Source organism: Aspergillus terreus, genomic scaffold (genome assembly GCF_000149615.1).
Source record: "Aspergillus terreus NIH2624 scaffold_3 genomic scaffold, whole genome shotgun sequence".
Lineage (NCBI taxonomy): Eukaryota > Fungi > Ascomycota > Eurotiomycetes > Eurotiales > Aspergillaceae > Aspergillus > Aspergillus terreus.
The window spans coordinates 63,405-80,564 of NT_165926.1; the positions used below are offsets into that span (position 1 = coordinate 63,405).

At 49.5% G+C, this 17,160-nt stretch overlaps 6 protein-coding genes across 6 annotated transcripts in view; 4 read left to right on the top strand and 2 right to left on the bottom strand.

Moving 5' to 3' along the window:
* The window catches only part of ATEG_01910 (PIG-L family deacetylase), a gene marked incomplete at both ends in the record, with an annotated part of 1,060 nt that extends 271 nt beyond the window's left edge, over nucleotides 1-789 (top strand). The window contains 4 exons of the mRNA XM_001211088.1: nucleotides 1-24; nucleotides 69-259; nucleotides 311-378; nucleotides 435-789. The exon at nucleotides 1-24 is cut by the window's left edge and continues 271 nt beyond it. Coding sequence (XP_001211088.1) covers nucleotides 1-24; nucleotides 69-259; nucleotides 311-378; nucleotides 435-789 — 638 coding nt within the window. The remainder of the gene's footprint in view (nucleotides 25-68; nucleotides 260-310; nucleotides 379-434) is intronic.
* A 731-nt stretch (nucleotides 790-1,520) lies between these two features.
* Nucleotides 1,521-2,296, bottom strand: ATEG_01911 (glycosyltransferase family 32 protein; the record flags this gene model as incomplete). The annotated part of the gene is made up of 2 exons (XM_001211089.1): nucleotides 1,521-1,789; nucleotides 1,834-2,296. 2 exons carry the CDS (start codon nucleotides 2,294-2,296, stop codon nucleotides 1,521-1,523), a joined length of 732 nt encoding a protein of 243 aa, XP_001211089.1.
* Nucleotides 2,297-3,535: 1,239 nt separating this feature from the next.
* ATEG_01912 (glycosyltransferase family 69 protein) lies at nucleotides 3,536-4,978 on the top strand (the record flags this gene model as incomplete). The annotated part of the gene is made up of 1 exon (XM_001211090.1): nucleotides 3,536-4,978. The coding sequence occupies one exon, from the start codon at nucleotides 3,536-3,538 to the stop codon at nucleotides 4,976-4,978; it is 1,443 nt and encodes a 480-aa protein (XP_001211090.1).
* A 3,077-nt stretch (nucleotides 4,979-8,055) lies between these two features.
* On the top strand, nucleotides 8,056-9,291 carry ATEG_01913 (uncharacterized protein; the record flags this gene model as incomplete). The annotated part of the gene is made up of 2 exons (XM_001211091.1): nucleotides 8,056-8,219; nucleotides 8,286-9,291. 2 exons carry the CDS (start codon nucleotides 8,056-8,058, stop codon nucleotides 9,289-9,291), a joined length of 1,170 nt encoding a protein of 389 aa, XP_001211091.1.
* A 3,530-nt stretch (nucleotides 9,292-12,821) lies between these two features.
* Nucleotides 12,822-13,894, top strand: ATEG_01914 (uncharacterized protein; the record flags this gene model as incomplete). The annotated part of the gene is made up of 2 exons (XM_001211092.1): nucleotides 12,822-12,888; nucleotides 12,945-13,894. The coding sequence occupies 2 exons, from the start codon at nucleotides 12,822-12,824 to the stop codon at nucleotides 13,892-13,894; spliced, it is 1,017 nt and encodes a 338-aa protein (XP_001211092.1).
* Nucleotides 13,895-14,372: 478 nt separating this feature from the next.
* Nucleotides 14,373-15,751, bottom strand: ATEG_01915 (uncharacterized protein; the record flags this gene model as incomplete). Its single annotated transcript, XM_001211093.1, has 2 exons — nucleotides 14,373-15,543; nucleotides 15,600-15,751. The coding sequence occupies 2 exons, from the start codon at nucleotides 15,749-15,751 to the stop codon at nucleotides 14,373-14,375; spliced, it is 1,323 nt and encodes a 440-aa protein (XP_001211093.1).
* Nucleotides 15,752-17,160: the final 1,409 nt, after the last annotated feature.

Genomic DNA, 17,160 nt, shown 5'->3' on the forward strand with positions numbered 1-17,160 from the left:
GGGGTTTGCTGGTACTATCCTCGGGTACGTTGAGTACCACTTGTATTGTCTAATGCTTACTCGCCTAGGAAATTACGAGGGAATAGGCGAGCGTCGCCGGCAGGAAATCCACGATAGCTGCTCCGTGTTAGGCATCGTCCCTGGTCGCTGCGTTGTACTGGACAATGCTGAGCTGCAGGATAATCCGAAGAAATGGTGGAATGAGGATCTGATCAAGGACCTTGTTGCGGCGCACGTCCAGAAATGGAGCGTTGATTTGGTATGTCCTTTGCCTTGCGATTAAATCTTAGAAGTTGTACTGATCTCCCAGATCATCACCTTCGACAATGGAGGCGTCTCAGGCCATATTAACCATAGAGCTGTCGGCGCCGGTGTCCGGTTCGTTCGTTCGTTCTCTTCATCTTCGCCTGTTCCTAATGCAGCTAACCAACCAGGAAATACATCACGAGCACCCCGCAAGCCCCGCCCGCATATACACTGCAAAGTACCTTCCTGCTCCGGAAATATTCGTCGCTAATCGACATTATCCCTACCGTCATCCCGTTCTCATGGCGCATTCTCAAAGCTATCCTTACCTCTCCCGCAGCGAGCGCGGCAGATGGCGTCCATGATCTTTCTGCGCTACATGGATACGATGACAAAGTCCTCCTGGTGAGTCCCTGGAGGACGTACCTCGTCTCACGAGCGGCGTTTCGCCAGCACACGAGCCAGTACTCATGGGATCGGTCGCTTTACTTGGTGATTAGTCGGTATATGTGGTTTAACAATTTGAATAAACTGGTATCTTGATGTTGTTCTAGAGGATATATACAAACAATGCCTCTACATAGCAACCGCTACACAGTTGGGCCCTAGGCATAGCAAGATACATATCGAGATACTGAGCAGCGAGTCTGTATTCCCATACAAAATGGCACTTCTAGATTTTGAGCATGTCAAAAATACTTCTATTTATACAATCATGCCTTATGATACATTGTAACTTTTTCTAAGCAGCTATAATCTCGGCTGAAGTTGGAGAGATTACTTTTCTATGTCTAAAAATACCTTCTAAGGTAGACCATCAAATAGAGGCAAATGCTTGAGAATCCCCAGCCGAAAACTGCTCTTTTATATTGGAATTCAGATCCTCTATTCGGAGGCATCTGCCGTTTGGTAACTCACAACGTTACATTGGAGACACTAGCTAAGCGCTCTTGGTCAACGACTTCGGAACAGGCGTGCTTCCCTCTTCGTCCGACGATCGACCGCGCGCACGACGCACACAGTACAACAGTATCATGGTGGTGACAGCAAGGAGACTCAAAATCAATATTGCGAACAGCGCTCGTTGATTGATATTCTTAAACAGCGAGATCAGCCACGCGTCGCGGTTATGCCAGGAGGATGAGCCCAGGTGGTGGAAGAGCGGGGTGTTGACCTGTCCGTTCAGCATGTGCATGCGTGGAGCGTCGGGCGGACCTGACAGGATGCGGAGAGGGGATCGGTTAGACTGGAGGGTGTAGATTGTTCTGTATACATTAGACCCAAGCGTAGTAAAATTTGCTGGGAACTGACGACGCGTAGTGACAGCCCGTGCTGAACATGACCGTCACATAAGGGATGTAAAACCACCGGTAGTTGTACGGCGGGAGGTTGTCGACCAGCGCTTTGATGTACGGATGTCCCGGCGAAGAGAGCATCATGCCGATGGAGAGACCGGCAGGGTGTGCAGCTGGAGCCACAAATTTAAACCGCCGCAGAGGCTCGAGGGATCGTCTACAAGCCAAATCGTAGTCGAGGACCATGCCTGACGAGTCAGCTCCATTATACATGAGCAGGTAGTCGACTCACCACCGTGCTTCTGTAGGACCATATAGCGCAGCGCATCAACCCGTTGAATCATATACGGATAGCTCTTCCACATCAAATATAGATGAGGAAACTCCTCTCGGACGAGCTTCTCTGCGCTCTCCTCGTTCCAGATGAAGCTACTCCAGGACGCGTGATGCTCTAAGCACGTCTCACGGGCCTTGAGCCATTCTGGGCGTGGCGGTCTAGAGCCCAGGTGGATGTGATGTACTATGGGAGGTATCAGAGATGGATGTCCCGCGTCGGCAGTTGAGGAATTGGCCTCGTAGGCGACAAACGTCACGTCGAATTGATCATGTTCATCCGAGATGACTGCAGCGGCAGAGGAGGCTTTCCAAATAAACGGAAGTCGAAGGAGGTAGTATAATTGCTGAAGAGGGGAGGAAAACAGCCCAACGAGAGAAATCGCCAGGAGACTGAGAAGCAATTGCGGACGGCGGGCCATGATTTCTGGCACCGGAAGATTTCCCTAACATTGAAGGTGATGGTCGTGATATCTAGATACATGCCCACTTGCAAAATTGAAGACACTACACACTGCAGGGACAACTGCTGCCTGGAGAGGCTGTAAGCCACATCTATACTGGTCAGTCCAACCAGGTCCCGGATTTGTTAGAATCGATTCCCAGCCCAGGACCGGGGACCCTAATTGGCAACGCGCAGAGCTGACGGAGTGTTGTGGCGCTAAGCCCTGTATGAAGTCCCTGACTCGATGGTGTCTGTCATTGATAACAGCTGGCAGTCTATATATGTGTTTGTACTAATTAATTCCTCTCCTGGTCTTCGTTTCTCTCCCTGGTTTATCTTCAATCCAACGACTAGTCAAGCAGATAACGATGACATTGTAGCTCCTATTGTATCCTACATGTAATATAGGTCAAAGGTTTTCTAATTCCCGCATGTATGACTCGTACCACTTTAGGAAAGTGTTTGCCTAGAGACTTAGCTCTAGTACCTCGGCTGGCAATTGGCATGTTCGGCTCCGCGGACCCTGATGGTTAGGACTTCCTTAGAAAGTTTTATGGTTCTCTTATAGGTTAGTTACCTACTCAATGTTTCGTCCCCGTATGTCCAGGTATGCTCTGATGGACTCCCTTCATCAAGCTCCAGCCTCTCCAAGGCAACAACATTTGGCCATGCATTCAGATCGGAGGACTTGTTCGAGGATGGACGTCCCACACTCAAGGGTCACCATTCCGACGCATGGAATCTCGGCTGTTTTTACTCGAGTGAACCGCTCTAGCGAAAGCTTATCAGACTTCCGAGACCTTGGCTGGTTTAGGACAATGCAACGTCCCGTAAAACAAATATACCGAGTATAACCTAGCCATTTATGTTTATGCCTAGACCGCTCCCTGTGGCTCTGTCCCGTCAGGGAATCGTACAATTACGCACACTAATGTACGCAGAAGATGTAGACGGGAGTTCTAAAACGCCGTGACCTACAAGCCATTTCCTCGGTCTTTCCGAATTTCTAGTGAAGTTAATCCCTGGACCCGTAAAAGATTGTCCATCTGTTGGTCTGTCTCGCATATTTTGACTTTATGGCGTTGGACACTTAACGGGCTATCTTGCTCATTTCCTACAATAACTCACCGGCCTGGAGGGCAATCTGACAAATGTGACTAGGCCTGTGTCTCTTTCTCTAAAAATATTGCGCAGAAATCCTGTTCAACCGCGAGCCATGTCATCGGTGCGTGCCAAACTTCTGCTCCTGGCCTCCAGGCTACTCCGCCTCCCCTCATCGTCAGGGGATTTTTTGCTTCCCCTGTCATCTTGCTGTGGTAGAGCGATTTTTGCCCGGAGGCCGCGAACTCCATACCGCCAGATCGCCCTGTTTGCTCGGATAGCAGTAACAATCCTTTTGTGTGATATCGTACTGACATCCATCTTCTGGCCTTCGTACACCCGCCTTCCACCTTGCTATGAGAACCTCAAAAAAGTGGTTTCCACTTCTAGCACCGCCGGGCGTGGCAACACTCATAATGAGAAAGTATTCATCGCCGCCGTTTTGTACGATCCCCATGGGGAGCTCGCCGGCGGCCAATGGGGTGATGCGCTCGGGCAGCTGATCGACCTACTCGGGCAAGACAACGTCTTCCTCAGTCTGTATGAGAACAACAGCGGGGAAAAGGGCCGACAAGCTCTCGAGGCCCTATCACACCGGATCCCAAGCAACAAGTCTATTGTGGTCGATGTCGATGAACACACTACCTTCGACAGCTTCCCTCGCGTCACACTCCCCAACGGAGAGAGACGCATCAAGCGCATCGACTACCTAGCTGCACTCCGGAACTACGCTCTGCGGGCCCTTGATGAACAGAGCCATTTTAAGTACGACAAACTTATCTTCCTCAACGACGTCTACTTCAAACCCGTCGAAGCCCTCCAGCTCCTCTTCTGCACAAACGCTCATACCCGGCGGACTACCCCAGCCTACCGCGCGGCTTGCGCCGTTGACTTCAGCAACCCGTTCAAATTCTACGATAGCTACGCCACGCGCGACCTTGCAGGATACGGCATCGGCCTCCCGTTTTTCCCCTGGTTCACGACAGCAGGGCACGGAAAGAGTCGGAGGGATGTGCTAGCAGGCCGGGACGCCGTGCGCGTGCGCAGCTGCTGGGGCGGGATGGTCGCGTTCAATGCGTGGTATTTCCAGAAGGAATACCCTGTGCGGTTCCGCGCTAACAATGAGATATTCTGGGATGCGTCGGAGTGTTGTCTTGTGCATGCGGATATGCAGGATGCGCCGGGCGTTGTAGACGAGATTCAAGATACGGGGGTGTATATGAATCCGTTTGTGCGGGTGGCTTATACGCCGAGGACGTTGATGTGGCTGGGGACTACACGGCGGTTTGAGCGGTTATATGCGTGTGTGCATGATCTGCTGAACAGGGTTGTTGGGCTGCCGTGGTATAATCCGCGGAGGACGGAGGTACCGGGAACGAAAGTGCAGCAGGAGGTGTGGGTGCCGGGTGAGGGAGGACGGGGTGGTGGTTCGTTTCAGACGGTGGAGGTGACGGGAGGAAATGATGGGTTCTGTGGCCGACGGGGAATGGAAGTGGTTGTGGAGGATAGGAAACCAGGTCAGGATGGGTTCGAAGCTCTACCTGTTCCGTCTCAATAACGTTATATATAGGTATATACTTAATTAGAACAATATATCATGTATGAGGGCGGTTGGTCCACTCCCTGCGCAAACCATGCGCTGTCCGACAGAATTTCCATACTCTACTATATAGGCTTAAATTTTCTCCACGATCCGTGCACTTAATGGCGGAGTCGCGCAGATGGATCTGTCGGGGGTTTTGAGCCTATATTACCATGTTTGCCTGCTAGGCTATGCCAGTCAGCAACTCAGTGCACAAATCAATAGATAATCTCACCTAAACCCAGTAATCAGAAGGACCAAGATATTATCCACAAACTTACTAGTAGTAAAGAAGCTACAGAAGTAGGAGCTAAAGGCGTAAGAACTAGAGCAGACTTTACTTTATATTTACTTGTTATATATATATACATGTTTTAAGGGCTAGGTTAGTCTTGAAGAAAAGTATTAATTACTTCTATAACCTGGTGTTTGGAATATATATTTAGTTTGAAGTATCTATTGTTCTAATAGTTAAATGATCTTCTACTTTCCGAAGGCCATATTACACACACATAATCATATATTTAAATTGATTGGGCAAGTAACTCACGGAGTTCCATATCTGTCTACATATCAGTTTCTTATCTCTACTATTATTAGTTGTAACTAGTAGCCGCAGTGAAGTCGGTCAATATATAAACCAATTAGTACAAAGCCCTAAGCGGCTAATAGGTCATGTAAGGAAAAAAGATATAGCGGTGAGCTCCTGCTTGGTTAGGAAGAAGGAGAAAGATTCCCTATTTTACCCTTAAGTGGATGGAGGCAACCGCTGGTAAGACAGCCAGCTGTACAGATCGCATCTCATATACACTGTAGACAGTGACAGTAGCCCAACAACATTTGTAGGACAATGAGACGCCACTTCAAAGGAAAGATGCAAATTACAACTACCTCTCTCTCATAGTACAGTTGCCTTATGTGTTATTTTTAATACTGATTGGTCATGCACCTATTTCTGCATGGATCTCCCCGTAACTATCTGTATCCATCACTGTTTCTAGGTCACAGCAGTGTGCAGCAGTGTCATATTATGCCCCTACGCTGCCCCTAAGACTTATATTTCAACACACCTTGTCGGACATCACTCTAACTGTCTCTCATATCAGTATGTTTGCCGTATTAGGAAGCGTATAAAGATTGCTACAATCGTCTCCTGTAACTCCCCCTACCTTTGTCGACAGACGCATCCAAAAGCCGCCGCTCCAGGATGTCCCCTTCGCAAAACCCTGCCTACAAAGGCGATTTAGCACGCCGGTCCATACGCTTTGCTTCACAGGCCAGCTCAAGATATTCAGGGTAAAGACATACTCCCTCAATCTGTCAGCGGTACTCCAAGAGATACAGTCCCGGAATATTCAGAACGCCAGTGTCGTCTTGCGGTATCTATAGTACAAGGGTGCACTCCGGACTAGACGGCATTGTAAAAGGCAACTCAACGACTAGGATATAGATCTCCCAGCTACTCGTGTCCGCGTCATTCTTCCTAGCCGCTCAGTGACTTCCCAGGAAGCAAAAATATTTAAAATTTTAACAGATTGTTTCGACCTACAATCAATGCTCGCAGCGTTGACAGACCAAGGCATCAAGTATTTACCCCTTTCGAGCGGCTGGTAGAGCAAGGGACACGCGTTCATCCGCACCCTGTCCTCGCTATGGCAACAGAACCCCAGCTGCTTCCCATACCCCTTCCGCAAGGTGTATTCCACCTCGAGGTCACTGATGAAGTAATTCGGCGCAACCTGCAATTGACGAAGACGATGGAAGGTCACCCTGCCTATTACCACGGTCTATGATCAGACCGCACCTGCCGTACGTGGAGCTTCCCTATAATCAACAGCGACTCGTCTCCCCCCAGCACCACGATAATACTTTGATTGTTCTCCAAACCGGGATTCAGAATGTATGGGGAGTGGGCCTGCCCCTCTTTTATAACTCGGACACTGGACCTTGACTCGAGCTCTGGCCAACGTATCACCAGTGCTCGCGGGCTTGAGTCGAACGGTGTCATCCCTCCGCTTGTTTCATTCCAATTGCTAATCTCCGGGTTCGGAAGTTTGAGTCCCTGGAAAGCGGATTAGCCATATAATTATCCCGCGAGGCCCGGTATACCGGCGGTCGTATTGGGCCTTAACTGACTTTGGCACGACATAATTCCATAATATTATCATCTCGGTCTCCATTAACCGGCACCCAGTCGCGGTACGCTCCCTCATCCGGCATATCAGTCATCGCTATTAGGGAGGCCTAAAGCCGTAGTTGACAAGCGCGTCAGAATCATGACTTACGGAGTCCGAACGGATCTAGAGACGCCTTACGCTTGATCAAAACTCCTTCGAGTCTACCTCTGCTGTGTTTGCACGGAGCCCACGGAACGGATCGCATACAACAATGCAGCGGTGCTGCTTTCCAAATTGTGAGAGGGAATAGATGCCAGGGATATTGCCTCGGAACAACTTTTGACCCTGAGGAGTATACCGTTTGCCCTACACCCATCAACAACTGCTGTCAAGCACGGGCCCAGCAAACTCCCGGAACACGCAGACGTGGTCGCCTCTAAGGCTCGCAGTTGTCCCAATATTTTTGTACAGGCTTTCCCATTTCCATTGCAACAACTATCAAACTCTCTGGTGATAGCAACGATCTGGGGAGGACCGGTTCCTCGTGGACTTCCATCGGTATACGCGAAATATATTATCCGAAGAAACCTCAACGAATCATCCGCCAAGCACCACAGCTTCGAACATTTGGTTGAAAATACGCAGGACGAAGCATACAGACCCCTAGCGTTTGGGTTAAGGACTGTTGGCCTCTGGTGGCCGCTCCTTGACACGCAATCTTCAAACCCGTACGAGCTACAACTCGCAATAGTCGCTAACAAGCAACGGGAGCGACAGCGCAGTCTGATGCCGGACAAACAAACCACTCCGTACAAGCTTCCTCACGCACATCCTCGCTTGCCTGACGGCAGCTAGGCTGACGCGCGGAAGTCTCGACTGGCCGGCCGTACACTACACATGCTCCCGTCAACCAAAAGGGCGTCATGGTCACGCACCATGGTTTCTGCGGGATCCTTGCGCGCCCAGCCGGATCATCTTTGCAATCCAAAAAGCGGGCGAAGCCGACATCAACCTGAGATCCCAGTTTCACTTTCTTTTCTCAACCGCCACCATGAGTGTCATCAAGACATGCTCTCCCTGTCTACACCGGGGCAGAATCTGTGATTCTAACCCCGATGGATGTTCGTGCCCCTGAGAACTGACCCGTTTATTAAATCTAACCATAGTTCAGGCCATCGCTGTCTAAGAGGCGCATTTATTTGCCCCTGTGATTACCGAGAATGCCCTACAGTGCCTCAGCCGGGATGGACCAGCGACGCTGCCCCTCAAACCTCAATCGCCGCGGTTTCTCATGTCCCCTCACAGCAGATTGCCCACGACCATGCCGATCTTATCCAAAATGTCAGTCAACTCTACCAAACCCTCGTGGATATGCAGTATATCCAAGGAAATGATATTCTGCGACCACCACAGACATGGGCGCAGTTGAATCTGGCTGCTCTAGTCGATCCTGGATACCGCCCAGACACTATTGCGCTCTTGCTTCAAATGCCACATATCAGGTCGAGCTCCGTGGAGATCGCGCCACAGGAAACCCTTCCTTTTCCTTACCTCAACCTTAGGGACCTCCACACAGTGTCAGGCACCAACAACCCACGCGACCCGCTGGACCACCCCGACGAAGAAAACTGGACCATCCCACCATGGGCATTCTTTTTCACGCGCCCCGCAGCGCATCGTGAGGTAGACTTTGCCTACTGTCGGATCTACGATGCTAGATCCAAATCGCTTGGGCTTTGGTCAGACTCCTTACGCCGACTTGACAATGAACCCCCACGCGCGCTTTTCCTCATCGATGCACGGTCACCAGGGGAAGTCATCGGTGAATGGATTGGGGCCCTGAAGTCTCTACAATGGGTTCCGTCGCTTTCACAGGCAGAGGGGAAAATTTATACCCCCGGCCAGCGAGAAGTCTTAGACCAGATGCTAGGGTTGGCGCAGACAATGCCAGCTGGATTTGTGGACGGGCTTATCGGAGTTGAGAGACGGCGAAATAATATGTACTGGGCACAGAGGCGTTTGTATGAGGAGTGTGGATGGCCTGATCACTTGCACCCGGGGGAACTTACGCGACGGAGAGCGGAGTGGAATGAGACTGTGGCCCGGTTGTCGGGATCTCCAGATGAACTAGAAAATTATTATCGTCGTCTCGCGGGAGAGCACGCTATTTAAATTTCACTCGCTTGGCGGATCTATAATTCGCTAGTAGGCTTTCGTGGTGGTATGTTTGAGGCACAACATATGGATATTGGGGGGTCTTCGTTCTCATCAGTCCTCGCCGTTTCCTAATCTCAGTTTACCTAGAAGATGGTCTCTTACGAATCAGAAACACAGTAGGCATAGCCAGGCCAGATGTTGCTACAGGTCTCGTCGATGGCTGTGTTCCACTCGAGGAATTGAGCCAGGGTGATCCCATCCGCGGAGTAGATCGACCCGCACGAATCTCCTGTCTTCACACATACCATTTGTAGCACGATCTGGTGGTCCCTGGCATTGTTCAAGTCGGCACCCAACCATTGCCTTGATGCTATTACTTGGTACTCGCCAAGACTGTTGTCGTTGCGGTAGTCGATGGTGGAGTGGCAGTCGAAGTGACTGTGGGAATTATCGTCCCATCAACTGCAGCAACACAGTCATCGATTCCTGCTTGTTAACCTCATCAGTGAGATAGATCATATTGTCAGGGCTATGGGGCAAAGCTAACCGTAAAGCAAGTTTCAACATCTGGCGTCAATGGACGGGTTCATGGCGACCAACTTCTGCAAGGCTGACGTGCACATAAGCACTAGCCGGCATGTCTGCCTTGTACTGCAGTGTCTTCTTTTAGGCGCCTATTCAGCCTTGTGCAGAAGTCAGAAGAATTATATATATCCATATATTTTCTCAATACTTCCCTTAACTCCTCCTATCATTTACCTTTATCATTGCTTTTCCTATGCCAAAATGAGCGCTATTCAGATACCCCCTCCAGTCCGGTTAAAACACCCGGACGTTAACAGTGAGGAAAGACCTTCTACGGCAGATATCATTCACAATATTCCTCAATTAAGACGTGATAGATTGGTTCTTCTCGGGTTGGATACGCTGTTCTCACTTTTCCGTTCAGCAACCCCTACGCTACCCCTGTCTAATACCGATTCCGCTGCGGCTCCTTCAGGAGAGCAAAATATCCCTTTACAGCCACAACCCATTCGCATCCGGAATCGTGGCCATCTAAGAAGAGGACGATCAAGGCTCTTGACCGCAGACGGGTCCAGAAATCAGATCACAGAAGGTAGTCTTAGGGATCGATCCATCTCTCCCTGGCAACAGGAGGTTACAGACACTCGACGGATATTACACAGCAATCGGAAAAAGGAGATACAACAAGTGCTTGGCCCGTTACTTGAGGAGAGCACAGAAAATGTACTTCTGCTCTGCTGGGGTTACAAGGACCACTGCCACATTATTCCCACAAATATCCGCCATGAAGCAGACGAAGTGGATATCTGGGAAAGTATCAAAGCAACATGGTATGCACGCAGAGGTTATTGGAGAAGATACATCCCCCTCTATGGAGTGCAACAAGTGGATATTGTTGAGGTATGTATTTACGTAAACAATAGAGGCATCGCCGCTCATTCTCCTTTCCTAAAACTAGTTTATAATAGAGGGACACGAATCTGTGTGCCTCGGAGGAGCAATATCAAAAGTTCAGTACCTTGGCTTGTACCGAGATACTGAGCCAGCAAGGAAGAGTCAACTTAAAGATAGGATTGCAAATTATGAGCCACAGGAACCCCCATGCCCATACGATCCGTCAACAGGTACAGTGAATTGCTTCATAAACAAGTGCATATCGTACATGGAGGACAATGTAGATTGTCCTGAGAGGTGTCTCTATGAATCCCAACGTCAGATACTGCACCTTAAAAGGCGATCGCTGCTGACCCAGGCCTTTTCAAATGGAAACGTGGCGAAGGTAAACAACCTTCTCAGGAACGAGAGATTAGTTTATAGTCATAGGTAAGAGACCCAAGTCGTAGTTAGTGCAACCACAGGCCAACGCCAGCAAAACAGTGATGTGCTAAGGAAACTTGATCGATGGCATGTTCCGGATCTCAGCGAGATTCCATTCCAGGCCTTGCTGATTACAGAAGGCTGGGACCTTGGTGCACAGAGCACTGTTATACTTCTAACTGCGTCATTCTTTTTTCTTCTAGTTGTGTTCTCCAAGATCATTTACAATGACTGGGGAATTTTGTGGAATGTGGCTTGTTTTTTCGTTTCATTGGCCGGACTGATTCTGATGTGGGCAAACCATGCGATTCGTCGATAGGATTTACCGTGCGCTTAGATCAAGGGATTCGTTCATTGGAGCTCTTCCATTATATGGGTTATATGACAAAGCTGATAGGACGCGGTTTAAATGTGGTATATTTGTAATAAGTTGCCCCTATACCTTGCCAGTCTACCTACACCAAGGCTGCACGGTCCCTAGGATACGACTATAGCAGACTCTATATGCAGTCGAATGCCTTTATAGTAACTCTTCACCACTCCATTCCTACTTTGTTTGATTGCAGCAAGTTTGCCAGCATGTAGGTCACTGCTTCCTTTGCGCCGCTCGCGTTTCCTAATTTCTTGTTCTGGAGTGGGTGGACATTCCGGGGGCGCCTGTCCTCCTATAGGCTGTAGCCCCGCGTTTGTTAATCTAATATGGGTGGTCTTGTGATTTCACTTCCGGTTGCCTGATTTCCATCGCCTCCGTTGTTGTCTATAGAGTTGCTAGGGTCACTATACCTCCTATTACAAAGAGACAGTCTTTACATGCTACTTCACTAGCAGCTAGCGTCGGATCTGCGAATATAGTGCAAGGTAGAGTCGACGCTTATATTAGACTGCTTGCCATTATCGACAGTGCAGACTCCAGTCAAACCAGTTTGGCAATCCGCCAATGGATTATGCACTTCGCCTATTCTTGCCAACACCACTCTCTAGCATGTAGAGCACATTAACCGGCACTGAATTACAACCCTACTTTACATTTAGGCTTGGGAATGTAGGCTTAGGGAATGAAATAACCCGCGTACGGAGCAATTCCGGACTCAATTAGGCAAAGACCCCGCCCTTTGCTAGCTTCTTTGGAGTCTCTTGTCGTAAGATTTCCAGGGTCTTCCCCAGATATATTGACTTTTTGAGACAATAAACGACTCTGCACGGCAATTCTCCCTGTAAGGCCATTGCCGAATGAGGGGAGGTGGCTACTAAACCCTGCAATAGCTGGCCGTCTAGACCACGATTATATCCTTTCCTGTTCGTCCTACTCCTAGAAATTATATTAATGTGCAGTCAGCTCAGCAGCAGTATGCTTTATTAGGCTCCATTTCAAAGATTCTAAGTTTGAATGTCTGGATAAATTCAAGAAAGACAAGCTCTACACAATGTGTTTGGTAGATATTTAGCCATTTTTGAGGTCCAAGAAGTGTGAGATGAAATAGGTTGGACTTAACCTGCGCCTAATACTAGACACTGAATAGTCCTCCGGTTAGAGAATATAAATACTCCTCGGATTCTCCTGAAGAGCAGTTGAAAGTTGCTACCTCACCAGTCTTTCCTATCCCCTAAAGCCAGACCTAGCGATTTTACGGCCTTCTCCCTGTGTGAGTTCCCTACTCCTAGGGCATACATTTGATTGAATTACGATGAAGCCAATTGCAAACATGAAGGGGGCCATGCTTCTTGCATTTTCCCTAACTGCTGTAGCGCAGCAAACTCTCTATGGCCAATGTAAGTTCACTCCGAACCAAGCAACAATTAACAAGGCTAATAACCAACTACCCAAGGTGGTGGCAGTGGCTGGAGTGGCCCAACCCAATGCGTCAGTGGTGCATGCTGCATGTCTCAGAACCCTTGGTATTCCCAATGCCTACAGGGGAACTGTATGACAACTACGAGTGTGTCTACTACTAGGACTACGAGTGTGTCTGTTACTACGACGACATCGACTGGCTCCTCACCGTCTTCAACCAGTGTCTCCCAGGGGTGCGGCAAGTCCCCGACGTTGAGCAGTGGAACACACACAATGACGGTGAACGGTGCGACACGCCAGTATATCCTAACCCTTCCACAGGGTTACGATAGCAGTCGACCCTACAAGCTTATTTTCGGCTATCACTGGCTAAGTGGGACAATGCAGAATGTTGTCAGCGGAAATTACTACGGAGTTCAGCCACTAGCTGGTAACAGCGCCATCTTCGTTGCTCCACAGGGAAAGAACAATGGCTGGGCTAACAGTGGTGGGGAGGATATCACCTTCACTGATCAAATGCTGTCAACACTCCAGGGAGACCTTTGCATCGACAAGACACAAATCTATTCAATGGGGTGGAGTTACGGTGGCTCGATGTCCTATGCGCTTGCTTGCGCCCGTCCCAACGTCTTCCGGGGTGTTGCCGTCATGTCGGGAGCGAACCTCAGTGGATGTAGCCCCGGTACACAGCCGGTGGCATACTATGCGCAGCATGGGGTTTCTGACACAGTGCTGTCCATTAGCCTAGGACGTCAGATTCGAGACACTTTCGTTAAAGATAACGGCTGTACTGCTCAGAACCCCCCAGAGCCTGCGGCGGGAAGTGGAACACATATCAAGTCTGTTTATTCCGGATGCTCATCTGGCCATCCGGTGTGGTGGATTCCGTTTGATGGTCCACATGAGCCGCTGGCAACTGATAGAGGCGCCAGCTCTTCTTGGACTCCAGGCCAGATTTGGGACTTTATTTCACAGTTTAGTTAGTCACGATCCTGTTGCCAATGGCACTTGTCGGATCTGGGGCAATCAGAACGGCACGTGGTATTTATATGGGAGGACACAGTATGGAAATGAAACGAGGCGGGCGTACCTCTCTAGGTATATGAATGCTTATCACATTTGCGTAGGTTCAATGCATACTCAGAGAAACAATGTTCAATGAGCGTCTCTCGAGGTCCTAAGCAGATGAGCATGTATGCGTGGAACTTTTTACAACTCATTGTGTCCGAACAGAGTCTGCTTTCCCTGCATTATCAGCAAGTTTTGTCTCCTTAGCAGCGACATCCTCGCTGCCCCGTCAGCAGCCATTGTAACTTTGCTCAGTGACCCGCCTAGGATAGGTACGCTATCTCCCAACACTTCCCTGACTGCCCGGCGGACCAGGTCTCCATCGACCCAGTCAGTGAGGATAGCGACCTGGTCGAAGAATTCTGCTGGACTAGTCATAACCTCTGCACGTATGTTAGTGGGAGGCCAATGGAGAGAAGTCCAAGAGAGAAGAAGTAAACAGACCCTGGGTGGCACGCAAGAAGAAGTTAATCGTATTCGCCAGCCCCTTCACATACTCCTCATCTGCAGCCAAAACCATCTCCCTCGTAAGCTTCACACCGGGATTGCTTCCATAAAGCCACCACTTATCCAACTCCAGCGGTACGTCCTCTAGATACTCGCCCTTAGAATTGTCTGCTATAGTAGTATAGAAGTCCGCTGAGCGCGACTCTGTCCCCAGATATACAACCGACACGTCCTGCCTCTTGAGCTGCAATCTCGCCTGTGCCACACAGGCAACAAGGACATGTCGATCTGCCCCAACTTCAAGCTGAGTCTGTAGCTCCTGATTTGATCTGATTAGTGACTCTGTGAGTCGCCGATGAATAATCTCGCTACGCCACGGGTCAAGTCGGAGATATGCATCGCGGGTAGCAGGATTTTTAAGTGTCTTCTTCATGGCATTCCGCCTCCGCGATGATTTACTACTAGAACTGCCGCTGCCGCCCTCGAAGTAGACCCGAATGCCACAGTGCTCAGCCCCCTGGTGCAAAACAAGGACAGTAGCGCCTTCCCGGATAGTGGGATTCTCGAAGTGGGTGAGCAAACTCCGCGGCAGCGCATGGGAAGGAGTCTCGATGCCAGCCTTGCGGGAGGCGTCAACGACAATCTCGTTTATAGTTTCGTTGAAGAAGTCCGGGATGCCTATGATGGCGAAGGAGAGTTTGGTGCCGGTGTCGGCGATAGCGGAGGCTTGGAGGTCCTGGAACACACGGATAAACGTCTCGGAGATTCCGGAGAGGGTTAACGGCTTTGGGCGCTCTTGTGAACGTCTGAGAGCAGTATCGATAAGACGTTGGAATTGTGTGGCGAGGCTCACGTAGACCTGGCTGGTTGTGCCGGTAATGAATTCGACATAAGGGTGGTTAATGTATGGAATTTTGGCAGTGAGCTTGGAGGTAAGGCGTGAGGTTATGACCTTGAGCAAGGCATATGCGCTCCCATCGCGGTTCCCAAACAAGCTTTTGAGATCGGAGCGTTCAAAGTCCTCGGCGGCTAACTGGGAGACTAGGGCGGTGTATTCGGCATTGTTCACTACTGCTAATGGAGTGAATAGGGTGGACGAGTTGGCATAGGACGCGGCGCTGCAATCATATACCGGTTAGCCTGCCTGTGGACAGACGAGTTCTGGGAACCTCACATGTACTGATATCCCAGATCGATTCCTATCGGCTCATTGATATTGCTGTAGTCGCAGAACCCGACATCGGCGATACTGGAGACTGGACTGAGGAGCAGGAGTAGTCCAATAACTATCGAAGTAATGAAGTTTGAGCTTTGAAAGACTAACATTTTGGGCGCATCCTTCTTATGGACCCTGGCGGAAATAGCCCCTTTTATGTCACCCGGCTCGCGAAAGAATCCACCGATTTAGTCTGATCGCCTAGCGCAGACTAGTCCTTGTCGCCTAGCAGGCACCCACTTCCAGGATCAAGCAGGGACAGAATACGTCCTATTTTCGAGGCTGGGTTATGGCTTATAGGTGTGCTAATCGTGCAATATAAAGTTCCTCTTCTCGACTCCCCGGATCATCGCAAAACTGTCGATCACTCCGCAATCTCCAAGCTTGTTTCAAGAATCAGGTGGAGCCGATTGAAGTTTAGCAGGTCGCTAAAAGCACTAGTCTCCCGCAGGAGCCTCTAGGGGTCGACTCTCCACTTTAAACCTGATTGGGTTTCTAAGACACGGAAAGCCGAGCACTGCGTACCTAGGTATACCACGACGATGTGCCTGTGATAGCGGGCCTTCGGACCTCTTTGGCGAGGCCCGATTGATGGTGGTGTCAGAGATCCAAGCCAGGCGGTATCTATAGTTGATGCTCTTTACAGATCTATAGAATGCTGTCTAAATGTGGCCTTATACGTACCATCGAGTTCCTCACTAGAAAGCCATGAGATCATAATATTATCCCCAATAGAATCTTAGTCGGGAGAGGGAGAGCCCTATAAGATACTAATAACGCAATGCCTACACAAAATAGCATATATTCAATGCTCCCATAGCTCTAGATAATAGATATGTATCCTTGGCCCTACATTTCATGGTTCAAAGGTAGATAACACTGCAGCCTTTAGGCTAGGCCGGCAAGGTGAAGCTATAGCTTTGTTAGATGCGTTTCACTTATCCTTCCTAATGCTATGCAGTAAGCATTAACGCACTTTAGTTTGGAAATAGATCTTGTTTTTAGTTGAAAGCCCATATAATCACTGTAATATATGGTCAATACATTAAGCATGTATAGGCAATTATAGTACATGAAGCGGAAAACCATCGATGGTCATAGAGCCCTAGCTTTGACGCCCCAGACTCTCTTCGCTAGGGTTCTGCTGTTCAAGCGCTTGATCGGCTGGGACGGTTGTAGGGGACCTATATGTATTATTAGAAGTCGGGCTGTAGACCCCACCGCCACTGCGATGGCTCTTCCTAACACGGCTGGGTAGCTGGAAGGTGCCGGTGCGCTGTCGAATTCGGGCTATGAACGAAGTGTTATGTAGCTTGCGGATCAGCGGGCGGATAGTACTCATACTACCGGCTGCGATACCTAAGTTCGCTTCGACGTTGGACCAGATGGAGACCTGCCATGTCGCGTAAAGGAACTCCTTGTCCTTATAAGTGGGTAGGAACGGAATGCGGATGATAACTGCAGCGCCAGCGACCATTCCCAAGCCTAGGATCACGGCCAAAGAGAACTTGGTCCGGGG